The sequence below is a fragment of the Notolabrus celidotus genome, chromosome 12, assembly GCF_009762535.1.
Source record: "Notolabrus celidotus isolate fNotCel1 chromosome 12, fNotCel1.pri, whole genome shotgun sequence".
NCBI classification, from domain to species: domain Eukaryota; kingdom Metazoa; phylum Chordata; class Actinopteri; order Labriformes; family Labridae; genus Notolabrus; species Notolabrus celidotus.
The window spans coordinates 13,017,267-13,034,766 of NC_048283.1; the positions used below are offsets into that span (position 1 = coordinate 13,017,267).

Sequence of the window (17,500 nt, forward strand, 5' to 3'; positions counted from 1 at the left end):
TACAAAATGATGTTAGGCGTGGCACCTATGAGAACGGGTCATGGCTTGCCCCTTCATGTTGGATTTCGATGTGTTATTCCTTCCTCTTTAACGGCTCACAGAGGGAACCAGCATGCGTATGAGCACAAATAGCCAGAATACTGTTGCTCAAGCCCTGTTTATGCACAGCCTGAAAGAGGAAGTGGCTTGTAGGTGGAAGAAATACCAGAACACCACACAAATATTTGTTCTTATTTGACTCATTTCCTCCACCCCAGTATTGGTCATACCTATGAGACTACACTTCCTCTTTGTACTGGATGAAAGGATCACAATGGACATGTGAGGGCTTCATCATGGCCTGTAATATGTGGCGCTAAGAGAACAAACTGACACTGTAAACTATGTCAGTTTACTTTAACCGCATCTCCAGCACATTTTTGCTATCCCTTGCTATCTTTTGAAAAAATAGAAGAAACCGAGTTACACCCTTAACATACCTATGTTTTATTTCTTTAGGTGTCAAGAGTAGTCTGAGGATGCTGGGTTGTTTAGTATAGAATGATGTAGTACCTAATATTGACAATATGCTGTTCACAGTATATATTTAGCCTCTACATACCCACAAAGTTTATTTGGATACTTGTGTAGATAATGAATGTATAAACAGGTTGTTTGATATGTTGCTTTGTCCCTGCTGGGCTCCCCCTGTCTTTGTTTCATGATTATGTTTTGTTTTATTTACAGAATGGTATGTCATCCTATTGGTCCCATATGTATGTATGCATGTTAGGTTGTTAAAAAAGAGAAAAACTTAATAAAAATAAAATTGTAAAAAAATAAGAAATAATAGAAACAAAATTTGAGACAGTTTATGGAAATAGAAATGTAGAAGCGAAGCTCTAATCAACACAACATTTAGTGCTGTATATTAAAAGATATACTTATTTGCCATTTTGCTTCATGCAATATGGAGTCTTGGTGTGACCTTGCAAGGTTATTGGGCCATCTGGTGATCCTTGCAGCTGGATGGCAGGCCTATAGGCCGCAGGGGGTCGGGTGGATGACGAAGGGGGGGCTAAGGCCAGGGAGCAAGGGACATTACTCTTGGGATTAACTAGTCTAATTACTACAGTGGATTAGCCCACTGTGCTTCTTCTTCTCTTGTCTCCCTGTTCTTCTTTCACTGCTGTTACCTCTCAAGAGAATTAAATGCATCAATGCAAACTGTACACTTATCATTCGATGCTGCTGGTGCGAAAATATTGAATGTATTCAAACAGGGCTGAGTAGGTGAAGAAATTAGCTTTAGATGAGTAGTTTTGACTGCCTTGTTGAAAAGACTGTAAAGATACTTGTTTCTGTTATCTGTGGCAGCCGTAGACTGACATGAAGGCTTCTTATCTGTTTATGTAACAAAGTGAAGAGATATAGAAAAAACGCAGACTCCAGGTATCAATATGTGAGGAAGGGAAAAATGTAGGAAAGTGTTCAGGGAAGAAATATTGCCTACAACAATGTCTAACTATCCTGTGTCAGCTAAAATTAAACACTACAGATACAGGCACACATAACAGATTGATCTGCTGGAATAGAGTGTGCGTAAATAGATCATTGTACTGTAAAAAGATTGCGTCTGCTTAGGAGCACTAATCTCTAAACCACACAAACACAAAGAGACAGAGAGAGATTAACTCTCTTTAGCTCTTAAATAATCTGTGCTGTGCTCTCGCCAAAAAATAGAAATGAATCAAAGCAAGAAACAAACTGGAAATCCCAATTTCAATAGTAACTCCCTTCAACTCATCTTCATCTGCTCACTACACAAAGACTTTAGTGTGACAGTGCATGGTCTGTTATTCATAATGCAATGTCAACCCCTGTGAGTTCTACTGGCACTGAAGTTTGTATCCGTTGTGTGTGCGTGTGTGTGGAGCACAGTCTGGTTCACATTAGCAATCTAAATCATGGCTTCTTTGGCACTTGTAGCCAACATGGCGTCTCGCCATTGCGTGAGAGAGGGCATCTCAGGACTCCTCCACTGGCAGCTGGTCAGGAGCTGTGCAGATGTGTATGCACGCACACACATTCCTACACAAGACCAATGACTACATAAACCAAAAATGCATATAAGAAGTTTTAACAAGTGCAACACTCCAAATGAAGCATTTGCCTGGTTCAAAACATCTGAATTAATGGAAACTCATTCATCATATTCAGAAATACAATGACTCTAATTCGACTTCAAAAATGTGGTTTCCCTTTTTCCCTTTCACTTAAAAGGCAGCAGGCGGTTGGGTTTAACAATCCTTTGTCCTTTGTGGCTACCCATTGTTTCATTCTGTGCTCTGGTGTATTCACACAGGCACAAACACTTTAAACAGTCACACACACTTCACAACATACACACATCTCCAGGACAACACCCTGAATTAGTCATGTCGTTGTAGTCAGGCAACCTAACCCCTCTGAATCGTTCTCATTATGGGAGTCCAACACATAAATGTTGGAAAACTGCTCAGAATCCATCACTGTCTGCTGTGCTCCTGTTTTAAAGCAGTGCATGAAGGAGACAGCACTGACCTTTACATTTATTAGCATTACACAAGCTGCTACTGAGCTCACCGCCCAGGCCTTCTCCTGCAGTTTCATGCTAGCATGGAGGCTAACGAAAGAGACATCAGTACTCTGTCCTTCATCAGTGTTCCTGCTAAGGACAGAGTCCTCATTACAAAAAATATCTATTGATCGGAGGCGCTTACATAGCTTAAAGAGAAACAATGGAGAACATTTCAACTGGTCACCATATTGACCTTAATTGACCCCTAAAGGCCACAGGACCATCATGATCCCAGAAGGCAGTGCGGTCTGAGAGATAATGTGGTTCATCTGTTCGTATATATGGATGTGCTCCTCCATTGGTTCCTGCAGAGCGTGGGACAGATAAGTTGTGGTACAGTGCAGCCTATCAGCATCAGGCAGCAGGTGCAGTGGGGAGGGATGTGCAGCACTCTGCACCAAAGTGAGGGCTGGGCCTCTGCAGAGGCCACACACATCCAAACTCCAGAACTAGCTTCTACAAATATTGTCTAACTTCCTCTCTGGTGCTGAGCACAAAATAAAAGCACACAATGTTCTCAAAACCTGGTCTCCTCCTCGGTCATAAAGCATTTAGAGCAGCTCAACCACACCCCTGCCACCAGCCTGCGTGACCTTCTTACAAAGCCTGAGTGCTACTACTACTACACCTTTATCTCTCTTTAATCCTCAATCTCCCCCGGGGCACTGGCCCACCTACACCACGCCTCACCCCACCACAACCACGTCATCGGTCAGTCAATATTCTACAAAGATCATCCATCCAACCAGGGATCTCCTCTCCCTATCCCATCTGTCTCCTCTCCCCCTGATAACCAATCCCACAAGGCACAGCGAGAGGAAACAGGAGCTATGGTAATGTGAGCCTCAGGTCATTATCCTGTAACAGGATATACAACCAGGCAGCCCTCCCCCTCCATACGCCTCATCCTTCGCTTTAAATCCCTCTATCTGCACCTGCAGACCAGTCACTACTTCTCTGCCCTTCTCCTCTCTCTCTCTCTCTCTCTCTCTCTCTCTCTCTCTCTCTCAGTCATCCTGCTCTTTCAGCAGCGGCACCCTTCCCCCATCAGTGTCACGTGTCTGAAGGTGAAAACCAGCAGTGGATCCATGTGTGCAGCCCTTCATCAGCATCTCGATTTACATTCCTCCTGCAGTCTCATCAGCAGCAGACATTGCAGTGTGCAGCTGCATCACTGCAGATGGAGGAACAGTGAGCAAACACTGAGGTGTGTGAGACATCTCAGACAATCTTTCAGTGATGCCAAATTAAGAGTAACTATCCTAGTGCCAGACTCCGTGTGCCAGTTATCTCTCTAGTGTTCCTGGCACTGGCACAAGCTTTTCTCTATAGCATCACTGCTGCCTCTTAAGTCAGTTCTTTCTGCGTAGTTCCTCATGCCAGCCTATCAAAGCTCTTTACAGGGAATTTCCACATAGCAGGCCCCGCCCCCAGTTTGACGCAGGAAGCACGTCGCTAGCGATGCCCCCTGCGGCCTTGGGAAAGGACAGCTAGATGTGCTATCGCACAGTGCGCCAGTGCGAAATTCGCAGATGAAAGACAGAATGAGAGAGATGGAAGGGTAACCGACCGACAAAGCGTCATAAAAAGATACTCGGCACACTGATCCATCCATCATTCTATCCCTTCCTCCGCCTATCCGTCCTTTTTCCCTTTCAGGGTGACCTCAGCTCTCAATGGATGACTGCTATAGGAGAAACCCTTCACAGCTCGCCATGAACGATCCTACTGTCTTTTATAACACCGAACCCCCTGGGAGATGTGGCATGTTCCGATATGACACAACAGTTCCACCCAACCTCTCTCCCTCACACCGCTTTTCCCAAACTTCCTCACAGCAGCAGTACATGCGTAAGCACTTTCTGTACTCCCATCCCTTTTGACGCAGTGCCCACTAAAGCTGCCATGACTCGGACCGGAGGCCCCTTCCCCCCTCTCTGAATCCTTCATCTTCATCCTCGCTCCCGGCAGAGATGAGACGTCGGATGCTTCGTAGGCCACATCAGCTGATGTCAATGCGATGACACCGGCTTGCACTGCCGCATGCTCCGCTGTCTGCAGCGTCACGCCACCGCATAATTCAGCAGACAGTCCGCGGATGGGGATTAAATATTACAACTCTTTTCCGCAGGATGATGATGATGATGATGATGATGATGGAGCAGAAATTGCGCAATAGCTCTCGCATCTGCACTAGTAGCTCCGTGTTTTTCCATCAGCCTGCTCTGATTCATTTTCCTGTGCTTATGAAATAAATAAAAAGCTCTAGTGCTTTGGACACTGCACCAGCTCATGAAAATGATTTGAAGTCATTCTGACAAACTCAAACATATCGTCGTGGAATTGAGGAACCGCACGCATCGTATTTTTAATCCATAGTGTGTGTAAATGTGTTCACTGTTAGCGATTATCGAGTCCCTGTTATGTCACAAATTAAAGGGGAAATAAGCTGGTGAGGCGCTTATTCCCGGTAACCGCATTATGACGCATGGGTCATCGAGGGTGCTGAGAATGAGACTCCTCTGCCGCTAGCTTCCACTGAAGGACACAGAGGGGCTCAGCATCCCTCCGCTCCACCGCCAGATGCTTTTCCCTGTGCGGGAACAGACCGCAGAGAGGGGAGTGCCAGCGGGGTTTAACGCACGAGAGGACAGCAGGGGGGGGCAGGGGGGGAGGGGGAGGGAGGGGAGGCAGTGAGGGCATGGAGGAGGTCAAAGCAAGCTGTGTTCATCCATCACTGAGAAAGTCATAGATGATCAGCATATTTCTGAGTCTTAACATGTAAAAATAATTCTCTTTAATTGACAGATCAATGATGGGGCGCAGAACAGGTTTCTATCACATATGCCCCCCCTCCTCCTCCCCTCCCTCTCTCTCTCCTCACCACAGCTCTCGGTAAGAATAAACCGATTAGGCCTACCATGGCTGGCAAGGTTATAGTCAAAGTAAGGCCTATCAAAGACCTGGAATGCATATGACACACTGACAACCTCTAAAACGCCGACTTCTCTTCTGATGAAGGACTGAGCATCACTTTCCATTCATATTCAAGCTCGAGATTCAATTAATTTGACCGAGTGAGTCAGTGTAAAGGACACGAGCCAATGAGGCGCTCCTGAATCAGGACGAGGCTAAAGTCAAATCAAAGTGAAACGTTCAATGCCGCTGTTTTTCTGCAGCCGCATTAGACAGAGGATAGTGGCTACATCAATTTGTCGCAGTCTAAGATAGCAGACTAAAACACGGTTCCGCATTACACTCAATGTCACTCGCACAAGCGGGATTTCCATGATTGAAAAAAAAAATGACATCATGCCTCATTTTGAAGCCCTTCATCGTCAGGAGATATACTTTTAAGGCTTCACTTATCAGGCCACTTCAGGTGGGCTACAACGCAGTTTAAAATAAAGTTGGAATCGTCAGTCTTACCCCCATGTTGGCGCAGTCACTCTTCTCCTCTCAGGTGATGCACGGCTTGAGAGGTGTCAGCCCCTCACGTTGAAATATATCAAAATGCCTTTGCCTTTGAAGAATAAAAGAGAATATGCTCAGTGTTTCAGGTTTTTCTTAAATGAAATAGGAGGAAAAAGACGTCAGAGAAGTGATCACTTCGTCTGACAGAAGATTTTTTTTCTTTTAATTTAATAAACTGTCTCTCAAACCTTCAAAAAGATTAGGCTACAATCTCTCCCCTCCGTGAGACGTCTGTTCAAATGAAATGTTGCGGTCTCAAGCGGAGCATCACGCGGGGATGCGCTTCCTTCCTCTGCTCTCTGATACTTGCGGTGAAAGACCGGCGATACTAACGAGCCGTACTGCTACCTTTCACCACGAAGTCTCCCTCCGCGCCTCTGCCAGCTGCCGCAGTACTCCGCTCCTGAAGCTGCACCACTCCGCCGGTGAAACAAGCGCCGCCTCAAGCAAATGAGGGAACCGAGGAGATAGTAACACCCGCCCACCACTGACAAAGCCCACCAATCACAACACGGAGCGTCTCATCGGTCCGTGGGATCGCTCACCAATTGGATTTATCACAGTCTTCAAGGGGGCCAATAGCAAGCCAGTTCTGCCCCTCCTGTTTTACTGCAGATTTCCGAGGCTTGCAGCCAGCAGCATCGCGAGTCTCTAGGCTGATATTTTATATAAATGGACGCACAAGGTTAGATTCTAGTTGTCGTGGTTGTGTTTGTTCATCCTGTAGTGTATCTATGTAACGTACAAAAAAAGTGGATTTGTGTGCATTATTGCATGTTATAAGCACCCTTGGATGTCTCATCATCGGTCGTGTTAGTCCTGTCATGAGCATGTAGTGCACCTCCTTATATCACCTAGGCCTGAGCAAAGCAGACAGGAGACAGCCACACAGCCATTGTGTGTGGATGTGTGTGAGTGGGACATTCAGATAAAAATACATTGAGTGAAATTAGATATTTTTTTACAGTGCAGCTATCAATGTACCTCTTCACATTGGTCAGCTGCAGACCTGCAACCTGACTGTGAGTGCATCAGCAGGTAAACTATTTTGACAATGCAGAGTCAGCTGTTTCAGCTGAAGTGGAAGGTGGCACTCTGTTGCAAAAGTCACACACTGAGATGGGTGTGTTCCTCAGTGAAGGTAAAGAATCACACCTGGCTTGTTTCAGCACTATAATTTGGGGTCTTGAAGCTGTATCACACTTGACATTTATGAGGGCAGTTGTAAAAATACTTACTGTGGGATTAGCAGTTGCATCAAGTATCCACACACTGAGACAGGAATGAACTAGTAAAACACATCAGACTGCATTCTTTCAACACTGGACTGTTGAAAAGATAGAGTAAGAAATCATGTGGAAAAAGAGGTAGCTATACCAAGGACATTCACAAAGAGTAAATTGTTAAAAAGACTGACATATAGTGTATTTAAATATATTCAGAGACAGTGACTGTGAGAAAGTAACAGGCAGAGGACAGGAGTGAAAGGACTGTGGCCCATATGCAGCAGTGAGCTGCCATTGCAGGCCTTTTGGTCACGTTTTTCCCTCTGTGCCACTGTTCACTGAAGGGACGGTGCAGCAGCAGGGTGAACACACACTCACAGTCACTGAGTTACACATACACACACACACACACACACACACACACACGCACACACACACACAAACACACACACACACACACACGCATGCATGCATGCAAAACCTTATTTGCAAGGGAAAGCTGGTGCCCCTGCAGCAGATTGTTGCCATGCCTCAGTGCCTTCCTTGCTTTGGGCCCAGACGATGACCATGCAGCACCGTGAGACCCCCAAGCATCAGAGCTGGGTTAGCTCAGAGTTAATAGACAGTTAGATACAACTTTCCTCAAACATGAACCTGTGGTGTGGTTGATTTTATCATTCAAAGTATTTACAAATACCTCTGATGACTCAAAAACAAGAACAATTTCAATTTAGTATTTCATTTAGCAGTGTACACGAGTACACACTGTGTCTTGGGATGTAAAAGCAAATGTGGACACTTAATATACTTACATTACTGTTTGACTCTGGTCTGCACTCTAAACAACCAGATTTTATGAATGGCAGGCTGCTGTAGATTAATGATAGTTAACCTTTACTTTGCACTTGGTAGAAATTCCCCTGCCTAAATACGAACAAATAACACAAGTATGCACAATACAAATACATAGTAACTTGTGGATTTGGGAATTAAATGAATGTAATGAAGTCTTCCACAATGTTGAGTAGCCTGCAGTCAACTGCCATCTATTTGGAAAGTGCCGTAGTTAACTTCTTCGATTTAATCTTATCCACAGGTCTGTGATATTTGCACACTCCAAAATAGTGCTCTGTCGGCTTTTGTGTTGCCGTTGTCTGCTGACATCAGCCTGAATACCTGCACCTGTATGCTTAGCTCAAGTGGTAGCTCATAACTCAAAGTACTATATTTTTTATTCCATTTGAAACAAAATGTATTTTTGGCTTGTCAACTTAGCCATCTAGGAGATATTAAAGTGAAATGTGCAGTTCAAAAGCACAGTTGTGTCGTTATTTTTCATCACAGCAGCAGAAGGAACCAAGAAACTGCTGTGATCACTTAAATATGTTGTACCAAGAGAAACAAAATTGCATAGAGGAAAAAATATAACGCCTCAATATAGGATCGTAATTGCATTGCGATTAACGCATTAACACATCAACTCATTGACGCTGACAGTTCTTTGGGGCAGATTTCTAAAATAATGTACCCCTATAGAATTAATCTTTAGTGCTGAATTATTGATAACGTTGCATCAAGGGGTGCCGGTTGTGAATTAGCATTACCCATGTGCAGAGGCTGTAGTTCTTTAAGCGAATGGCCTGGGTCTGATTCCAATTCGCTGCCCTTTGCCACATGCCATTTCATGTGTTCTCCCCAGCTTGCTACTCTATCCAATCTCCTTTCTTTCCTATCTTTAGTTTGGGGGCACAAAAGCCCCCAAACTAACAAACAACGGCAGAAAAAAATGCATTAAATTGACTCAGAGCGTTTTTAGTACAGCAACTAAAGGGTTGTTTGAGACTTCATTTAAAATATTAGTATTGGAAAGTGTACCGATACAAAAGAGTAAGTTTAGTAATTTTTATTATAAAGTTGACCTAACCCCCAAAATGGCTGATGAAAGGGCTGTACAAAATAACAGAAACACGTGATACAGACCTTTAGCATCGACTGATAAAGTGAATAAAGATAAGATGTCTATGTTTAATTCAATAATGATTTTTTAAAGTTTCCACATCAATGAGAAATGTGTTTGTTTTTGCAACAAATATATACAATATTTATCAAACCTTGATGTTGACAGGATGACTGTTTCTCATTATAGACTGATTTCTTTAAGCTTTAAGATGTATATAGCCTGAACAAAATCCCTGCTTTACAGAGATGATGAGACATGTCAACCATATTAAAAAAAGCTGCAAGGATTTACAGATGCAAGCTGATCCTGAAGCCCACAGGGTGACTTTGTCACTGTGGTGCTGCTAATAAAGTTATTTTCAATCTCATTTCAACCAAAATGGCTGCCAGTAGTATCCTTTCTTAACCTCTGTCGTACCTTCATGTTTTTCACTCCTTCCTCCCCCCCTCATCACTACACACCTCCCCACCTTGCAGTACAAGAACAGAGGGGAGAGAAATATCCCCCAATTCCTGGTCTCCACAGCAACAGCAGTCAGATGACCTTGTCTCCGACTTGTTCTGCTGAGTCAGAAATGGAGGGATGGGTGAGGGGAATGTGATGAGGAGAGAACAGGAGGGAGAGAAAGAGAGAGGGACGACACAGAAAGAAAGGTGGTACCTATTGTTATTCTGCTAGATTCGAGCCTGTATAATTGCTCATGGAGAGACTGTGCTGTGTCATACTGATTTATATGAAGCTGTTTGTACTAAAGAGCAGCTATCCACACAGAGCTCAACATAGAACAACAGGCTCCTGTGCATGTGTTATGGTATGTGTAGTCAGTTATTTTGTTCAGTATGACTTAAAGATTTAGTGAGTGATTCAGAGCTGCAGATGAGTATTATACATCATGAGGTTTTGAGTGTCACTCACCATATGTGGTTAGGTAAAGAAAATGTGTGAAATGTGTGTCAGCAAGACTAAATTAGTGCGAGTGTGTGGTCTGTGTGTTATTGCATCTATATATACAAACACTATATGGTCAAAAGTATGTTGACAACTATACTTTACATTCACAGATGACTGCTGAATCACTCATTCCAAAATGTTGGGCATTAATATGCTGCTGGAAAAGCCTCTACTCCACTAGTAAGGCTTTTTCAAATAGATTTTGGACCCTGGTTTCAGGGATTTGGTCAACTCCAGCCAAAACATGCACTTGCTGTGATGCCTTGTGATAACGCTTGGCTTGCAGTCGCCTCTGTGGTTCATCCAAAGGTTTCTGATAGGGTGAAAGTCATGACTCATTTTGGGGAAGTCAAGTTTTTCCACACCAACATCCAAAGAAACCTTTGCTTTATGGACCACGCTTTGTGCACAGCAACATTTCAATGTTCTAAAATAGCAGACTGCTGCTATGCTAAGCTGGGATCACTTAGTGCTAATATCTTAGTGCTAAAAAGTATGTAAACAGGCCATATTATATATACAGGCCAGACAGTCAAAATTAGGCTTAGAGTGGGCGTCTCATTAGTATTTGTGGGCTTGCATGCATGTGAAAGTGTGTGTGTGTGAAGGTTATCCTAGCTAATCCGGTTTTATAAATGTCTGACATAATCTGTGTTCTACTCACAGTGTCCAGAACAGACAGAAGGGAGGAAAAGAGACGAAGAGAAGATGTGTGGGAAGAGAGAGAGAGAGAGAGGAAGAAAAGAGGCATAGACAAAAAGAGGGCTGAGATCACAGGGAACAGATGACAGAAAGGCAGATGGGGTAAAGGAGGATGATAGAATTGAGGCGTGAGAAGGGAGTGAGATAAAATGAGTGATAAAGAGGACAATGAGTAAGAGAGATGAAGGAGGAAGGAGCTAGGTGGGTGGTGGAAAATTCCTCTAGGTGAGTGACAGAAAAATGAGGAAGTGAAGTTTTATTTATCATGGAATTTTTATTAAATATAATCCAGTACCATTAAAGTCATCAACATGTATTTCCTCTTCTCTCTACACTGCGATATATTCAAATGTGTGCTTCATTTTTCCCCATATTCCATTGTTGAAAAGTGAGGGTATCATGTTCTTCTAAAATAAGAAGATAAATGATTATCACTGATCTCTTCTCCTGTCCTCTGCTAGAACAGAACACAGCTGTAATTATAATGACAGAAACCATGCTTGAGAAAAATATATTTGACGTATACTTTAATTTAATGCTTTGACCCTCATTCCATCTGTTAGAATTAAGGAGGTGGGGCTTAAAATATATACTGCAGCCACTTAGCAGGGGGAGCTCTAAATATTTTGGCTGCACAGTCAGTGAACACTTATGGCATCAATTCCAATATTCCAACAGTCTACAGGTGCTATTAGAAAGTAGGAACTTTAACCAGGAGCTGGAGACCTTCTAAGGAACTTTGCATTTATTGATAGCAGGAATCAGGGTCTAAATTTAGTTACCGGGTTGCTGATCTACCCAATGAAAAGTCCCTGTTAATGGGGTAGTACTTTCGTAGGTCCAGGAACTTATTTCACCTGCCATCTACAATAACCAGAGCTATAACTGCGATTCACTTGTTTTAATAACTCCTTAACATTTGTCTTCTTTGAGCCGGATAGCGCAAATGTGTCTCTCTTAGCTCCCAGTGTTACAGTCTGAAGAGTGACGATGGAAACTGGCGACCTTCAGCTGAATGTGTCAATGGTTGTCTAGTTTAAAACATTTGTTGAAACCAAGTGGCAACCTCCGGTCTCAAACTATGAAGCCCATGCGGAAGTGTTATAAACTGCAATTCATCGAGAATCCGCTTGAGGCTGGCTGAAGAAACACCAGAAACCACATAGACACCAATTAGAATAAGACGATCTTTGCAGCATTAATAAACATGTTTACAGCCTGGTTCAAAAAACGGCTTGGTTACAGTAGCTAATTTCTCTATCGGCACACACTGTACGGGGGGTGAATTTTTTCTAACGCGACGGTTCAGAAGATATTAAGATTATGAGTTTTTGCCCAAATAAGGACATGACTGACTTGACTCCCGGACGGGAACACATAGCTGTTGGCTCGGAGGCTCAAACTCAGCCTCTTTACATCACACTGTGCCTGGTTGAGTTCCGCATTTCCAATACGGCTCCCACTGACGATTGGCTTCAAAACAGCGTTCAGGAACAGATGGGTGACGTCACGGACACTACGTCCATATTTTATACAGTCTATGGTTGAAACACGAGAGGAGTCCTCTCAGAAATGTATCCTAGTTAAAAATTTTATTAAAGAGCGAGCCTGTTAAACTGAAACACTAGTAGATCCCTGCCATGGCTTTTGAAATATGTCGTCTTGCTTTAGCTCAAGCCTTTAAGGAATTTTGAATCCCTTAGCCACTAGCGGGTTGTCTCCTTCCAAGTATAAATTAAATTAATCCATTTGCAATGCAATAAAGCACGTTTAAAAACAGCACAGGTTGAATCTCCTCCATGCTAACAGCCTAGCTGTCGCACATGACAATGCCAGCCTGTCTGTTGCCTTCTATGGCATCATCATTGTTGTATGGCCTTCATCCAACTCATACTCCCTTTTCCTGGTCTGGCAGTGTAGTGAAATTTTTATACACTTATATAATGCTGCTCCATACGTCACTGGCATGATTTGCATAATTTTCACGGGACTTCAGGCTGCAGTGGAAATGCAGACAAAAATTGGACCTCAGGAACCATTTAGTTCCTTGAAGAGAAGTTCCTGGAACTAAAAGTTCCTGTCACTTCTGGTCAAAAAGCATCCTTATTGAGTGAAGACTTAAGGTGTCCATTTCAATAAACAGTCTTTGTTTAGAGCCAACAATTAATGATGTCGCTAACATTACATGTAGAGTAAGTCCGTCACTGTTTTTGCCACTGCCAAGGATGTTTTCTTTCACATTGTAAGTGCATAAAAGACCAAATCCTGACTTTAGTTCATTGTTAACCATTGATCCAATATAAACAATGACATTCTGACTCCACAGAGTAGCTGAAATATATGAGAATTTGCCATACAACAGACAATACATTTTAAATGTTGAATAAATAAAAGGAAACGAGAAACACAAACGAACACATTTTAGATAACTTGCTTTTGTGGGTTAGCATAGGGACCTAAAACATCATTAATAAATCCTGACAACAGTCTGACAAGCCTTGAGTCTGCATGGACCCTTTTCACATCAGGTATTTTAAGAAGTCAAAGCAGGACAGAGCACACTGATTTCTAATAACATTAAAGATAGATCTATGCTAGTAGATCGTGCCAGTATTCAATGCCAGCTAGCCAGCATGCACAACACAAGGGCTCCAGATCTTTGATTGCTATTGTAGCCTTTAATCATGTTTTCAATCACACCTGTGCTTTTTTCAGCCATGATAAGGTAAAATGCATGAATGGAAAAAAAAGGTAGATTTGAATTGACCTTGAGAAAGAGAAAGGAAAAGATCAAAACCCGTGAAAGGGTTCATTTCATCCCTGTGCTCTTTTTGAATAATTTAAAAAATAAAAAGAACATACAGAAATGTAAAGGTTTCTGTCAGTTCTTCTGTCTCATTCAACTCAAATCCACGAATGACTTCAACACATCTATATAACAAATTATTTTCAGACACTCCTCTCTCATTTCATCTGCACAGCTGCTTCTGAAGCATTTCCTCTCCCCCTGCTGTACTCCCTGACCCATCCCCCTCCTTCCCTTCCCCTCCCCCTCCTCTTCCTCCTCCTCCTCCTCCTTCGGTAGCTGTCCTTTCAGCACCACCGCCACTGCAGCAAAACCCTGCTCCACTCTACCTTTTTTCAGCATGTTTTCTTTTTAAATCCACCTACATCTTTGCTACATAATACCACTTACACGACAGTCTGAGTAATCTCTACAAACCTTAACAACTGGGAACATCGTGTTTCTCGTATTAAAATGCAGCTTGTCAGCTTGCTTTTGGAAGTGTTGATTTGTGGATTTGATTGTTGGAATATTAATTGCTTTTGAGTGTTATTGACATGCAGAAAAAGAACATCAGAGGCGTATTTCTTGTACTCATGTCACTGATTTCAGCATGTCATTTATTTTTTCTAAATACGGGATAATGACTGAAAGACATATGAGAGAAACTAAAACGCATCTAATGACATCTCTCAGTAGGCAAAGCCATTAGAAGGCAAACATCCATCCACTTGTTTTCCACTTTATGTAACAGCCTTTCAGTAGGTATTTATTCTGTGTATGCACTTAAGAACACTTAAACTTCCATTAAGCTGTCTAATATGCTAACAATACAATACTGACATTAAATCTTCAAATTGTTCCTGCACCACTCTGTCTGAATCCGACAAATACGTAGGAATATGTTGTCACAGCAGACACAAAAGTTAAAAGTCAGCTTTCTGTAAAAAAATAAAGGTTGTCAATCTCTCCTAGCTTTAAACTGTTGTTCAGTTAATGTCTGCACTTCAGTATTTTCATCCTGCCTCAACGGCAGCAAAACCCTTTTTGTCAGACAGTGTTTAATAACCCATTTGCTCTTAAATCTCTGTATTTGCAAAGTAATATTTCTCTGAAAAAAATCTGCTGGCAGAGCTGCCAAACAGTGAGAGTCAGACCTTTTTCACTGGGTTGGCCAAACTGGGGCACTGACATTCACGGGGTTGCATGAGGTATACGTGCACACATAAATAAATTACATTCATGTACCCTTTCTGTCTTCTTTGAGTACTAACATTTAGGTATCATAGTGTAATATTCCTGAGGTTAATTCTTTAACTTGAAAAGACACACACATAACTCGTCATAATGTCTCAAGTTTAAGTATGGATAGAAGAGTAGTGCTAGATTTAAATGAAAAAAAAAGAAGGATCTGGCAGCCTGCTGCGACAGCCCTTTTAGTTGATTTCACCGTAAGTCCCACCTCACACCAGATAGCCAAGCATGGTTTAGGATTTATGGGTAGCCACAAGGATGACTGTGAGATTTCAGTGGGGGATCATGGCCAAGATCCGCCCCTGATGCCAAACTACCATATATCACCGCAACCTCACGTTAAATTCCTGTAACCATTTTTGAATGGCATTACTTTTGATGTTTTTTAAGCACACTGTAATCCTGTAAGAAGACTCGGTGATATACATTTCAAATGGAACTATCCTGTGATGGATTCAATTAACCCTCCTGTTACGTTTCGGGTCAAATTGACCCTTTTAACCAGCTAAATGCAGCATACAAATCTGGGCAGCAGGTGACAGAAGAGGTTTCGTGTTCATTTATCAACATCACTTCTTTAAAAAAAATAATCAAAATGTAAAATAAAATTAACAAAAATATATGTCATGTAAAACTATTGCATTCATATTCAGGGCTTTCTAATGTACATTAAAAAGGTTTTAACATGACTTTTAATGAAAAACAAGTGAGTTATCTTCATTGAACCATGATCTGTGAGACTTAAAGAACACTAATGGACCAAATCTTGATTTAAATGGTTAGTAATGGAGTTAAAATTAGATTAAAAAAAATGTGTATTGGGATTTTTTGGGATTCTGACACTTTTGGATAATTGAATATGTCCTGGGTCAAATTGACCCAGGAACATTGCTGTTCCAGAGAAACGAACATTAAAGGAAGGTTAAAAGGTCAGGTGGGAGGCCATGCCTCAGCTATAGTTGGTGTATAGTTGTTGGTGCACTTTTTAACAGCTTTTCTACCTCATTCTGTCACAATCCATACATTCTGTCACGCATGCAAGTTAAACAGTATAGCACAGTACAGTATATTGTTAGAAAGCAGACCCTGTGGAGTGGTGGCATGTTTTAAAAGACTCCTGAACTCAAGACAAGTAACCAGCAGTGGTGGGCGGAACATCTCTTAACAAATTTGCCTTGTACAGTGGGTCTTCAGTATTGCTACTTTTAGATTAGAATCATAAGCTTGTGGTTATCTATGTCAATGACTTTATGATAGGATAGAAAAAAAGGCTCTCTTTTAGCGTAACATTTTGGGGAAAATGCCTTTCCAATGTCTAAGCCTCTTGCTGCTCTTTGCCACATTACCCTACACTTAGTCTAAATAGTTGAATCGGAGGACCTGGCTCTGTCAGGAGGTAACATATTCTGACAGCTGCACCTTAGAGCTCAAACAAATAAGATTATCTAGTTTGTTGATTTTGTACAGAAAGTGTTGTGTGATCGGGTTAAATTCCTGGAGTTCTTGATGGCTAGCAGCCTCACAGTTATGTCAAGACTCCAGGAATTGTTCAATAATAGGCTTTAGGGGTTGCTTTAGTCAGACCTTTCAACCTCTTGATAAAGCCAAGAAAGCTATTTAACCCTGATTTGAGTCTTTGAGCAAAGCTAAGCTAACGAATGGCTGGCTGTCGGTTCTTGTCAGTGCAGATATGTAAGAAATGTTGATTATCCAATCACAGAAAGCCAGTTATCATAACATCGCATTACAAAGCAGATATTTGTACCAGTGTTAAAATGTCAGATTGCTTTATGAATGAGGTCTCTTGGATGAGGGAGAATGCCTTTTGGCTGCTATGATTATTCAGCAGATTAGCAGAAGAGCTTTTTACCTGAAATGAAGACTAAAAATATAACAAGTAGTCATCTCATTTTTAAGCTATCTTTCAGAATTGTTCTGTTATTGCATTTCATCCACCATTCTTAATTCCTCTTCCTGTTTAAGAAAGCACATTAAGCTAAATTTGTCCACTCTTGTGGCCATTTTGCTGACTGCCTGCATCTGGTTTGAAGCTGTTTGCTTTGTGTTTTTCAGGTCTGCTGAGCTTGTAGAGTGTCACGCTCACTTATCTTTAAGGAAAAGGTTTGCTAGGTTCAGACGGTACTGGCTGTCTGTTATCATGGTTCAAGTGTTTTTATTTTTTCAAAGTCCTGTGTGCATTGGCATATTTGCAGGCCAGCATCCTTTTTCATCCTGATAAGTGACCTGTCATATGGAGTACAGCAAGAAGCCCCAACCTGATTTAAGAGACAGGATAGTGAACGTGAATGTGTGCATGTCAGATAATTTGTCAGCATCTTGTGTAAGCTGAGTGTGTCTTCGTATTCTCTGCTGCATGCACATGTGAGCTGCTTGATGTGTGTGTGTGTGCAGTTGGTACAGTAAGCAGCCCAGAGAGTGGTGGGAACGGTGACCGTGTGTCGAAGCAGAGCTGGATTGGAGCCATGTGCTTGGTGGGGGTACTGGCCCTTTAATACCTATCAGCCAATCGGGAAGGGGATGCTGGGAGC

General features: G+C 42.2%; 1 protein-coding gene across 7 annotated transcripts in view; it reads right to left on the reverse strand.

The window, feature by feature from the left end:
- atp1a3b (ATPase Na+/K+ transporting subunit alpha 3b) overlaps positions 1-17,500 on the reverse strand; it is a 48,395-nt gene that overhangs the window by 13,832 nt on the left and 17,063 nt on the right. For 2 of the 7 annotated variants that reach the window (XM_034697211.1, XM_034697213.1), the window contains exon 3: positions 6,029-6,122. The exons of 2 other annotated variants lie outside the window; for them this stretch is intronic. In XM_034697211.1, coding sequence (XP_034553102.1) covers positions 6,029-6,034 — 6 coding nt within the window. In that variant the 5' untranslated portion in view covers positions 6,035-6,122. Of the gene's footprint in view, positions 1-3; positions 24-6,028; positions 6,123-6,261; positions 6,403-17,500 lie in introns of those variants that run through there. 3 more of the 7 variants (XM_034697210.1, XM_034697212.1, XM_034697214.1) reach the window with 3 other exon arrangements.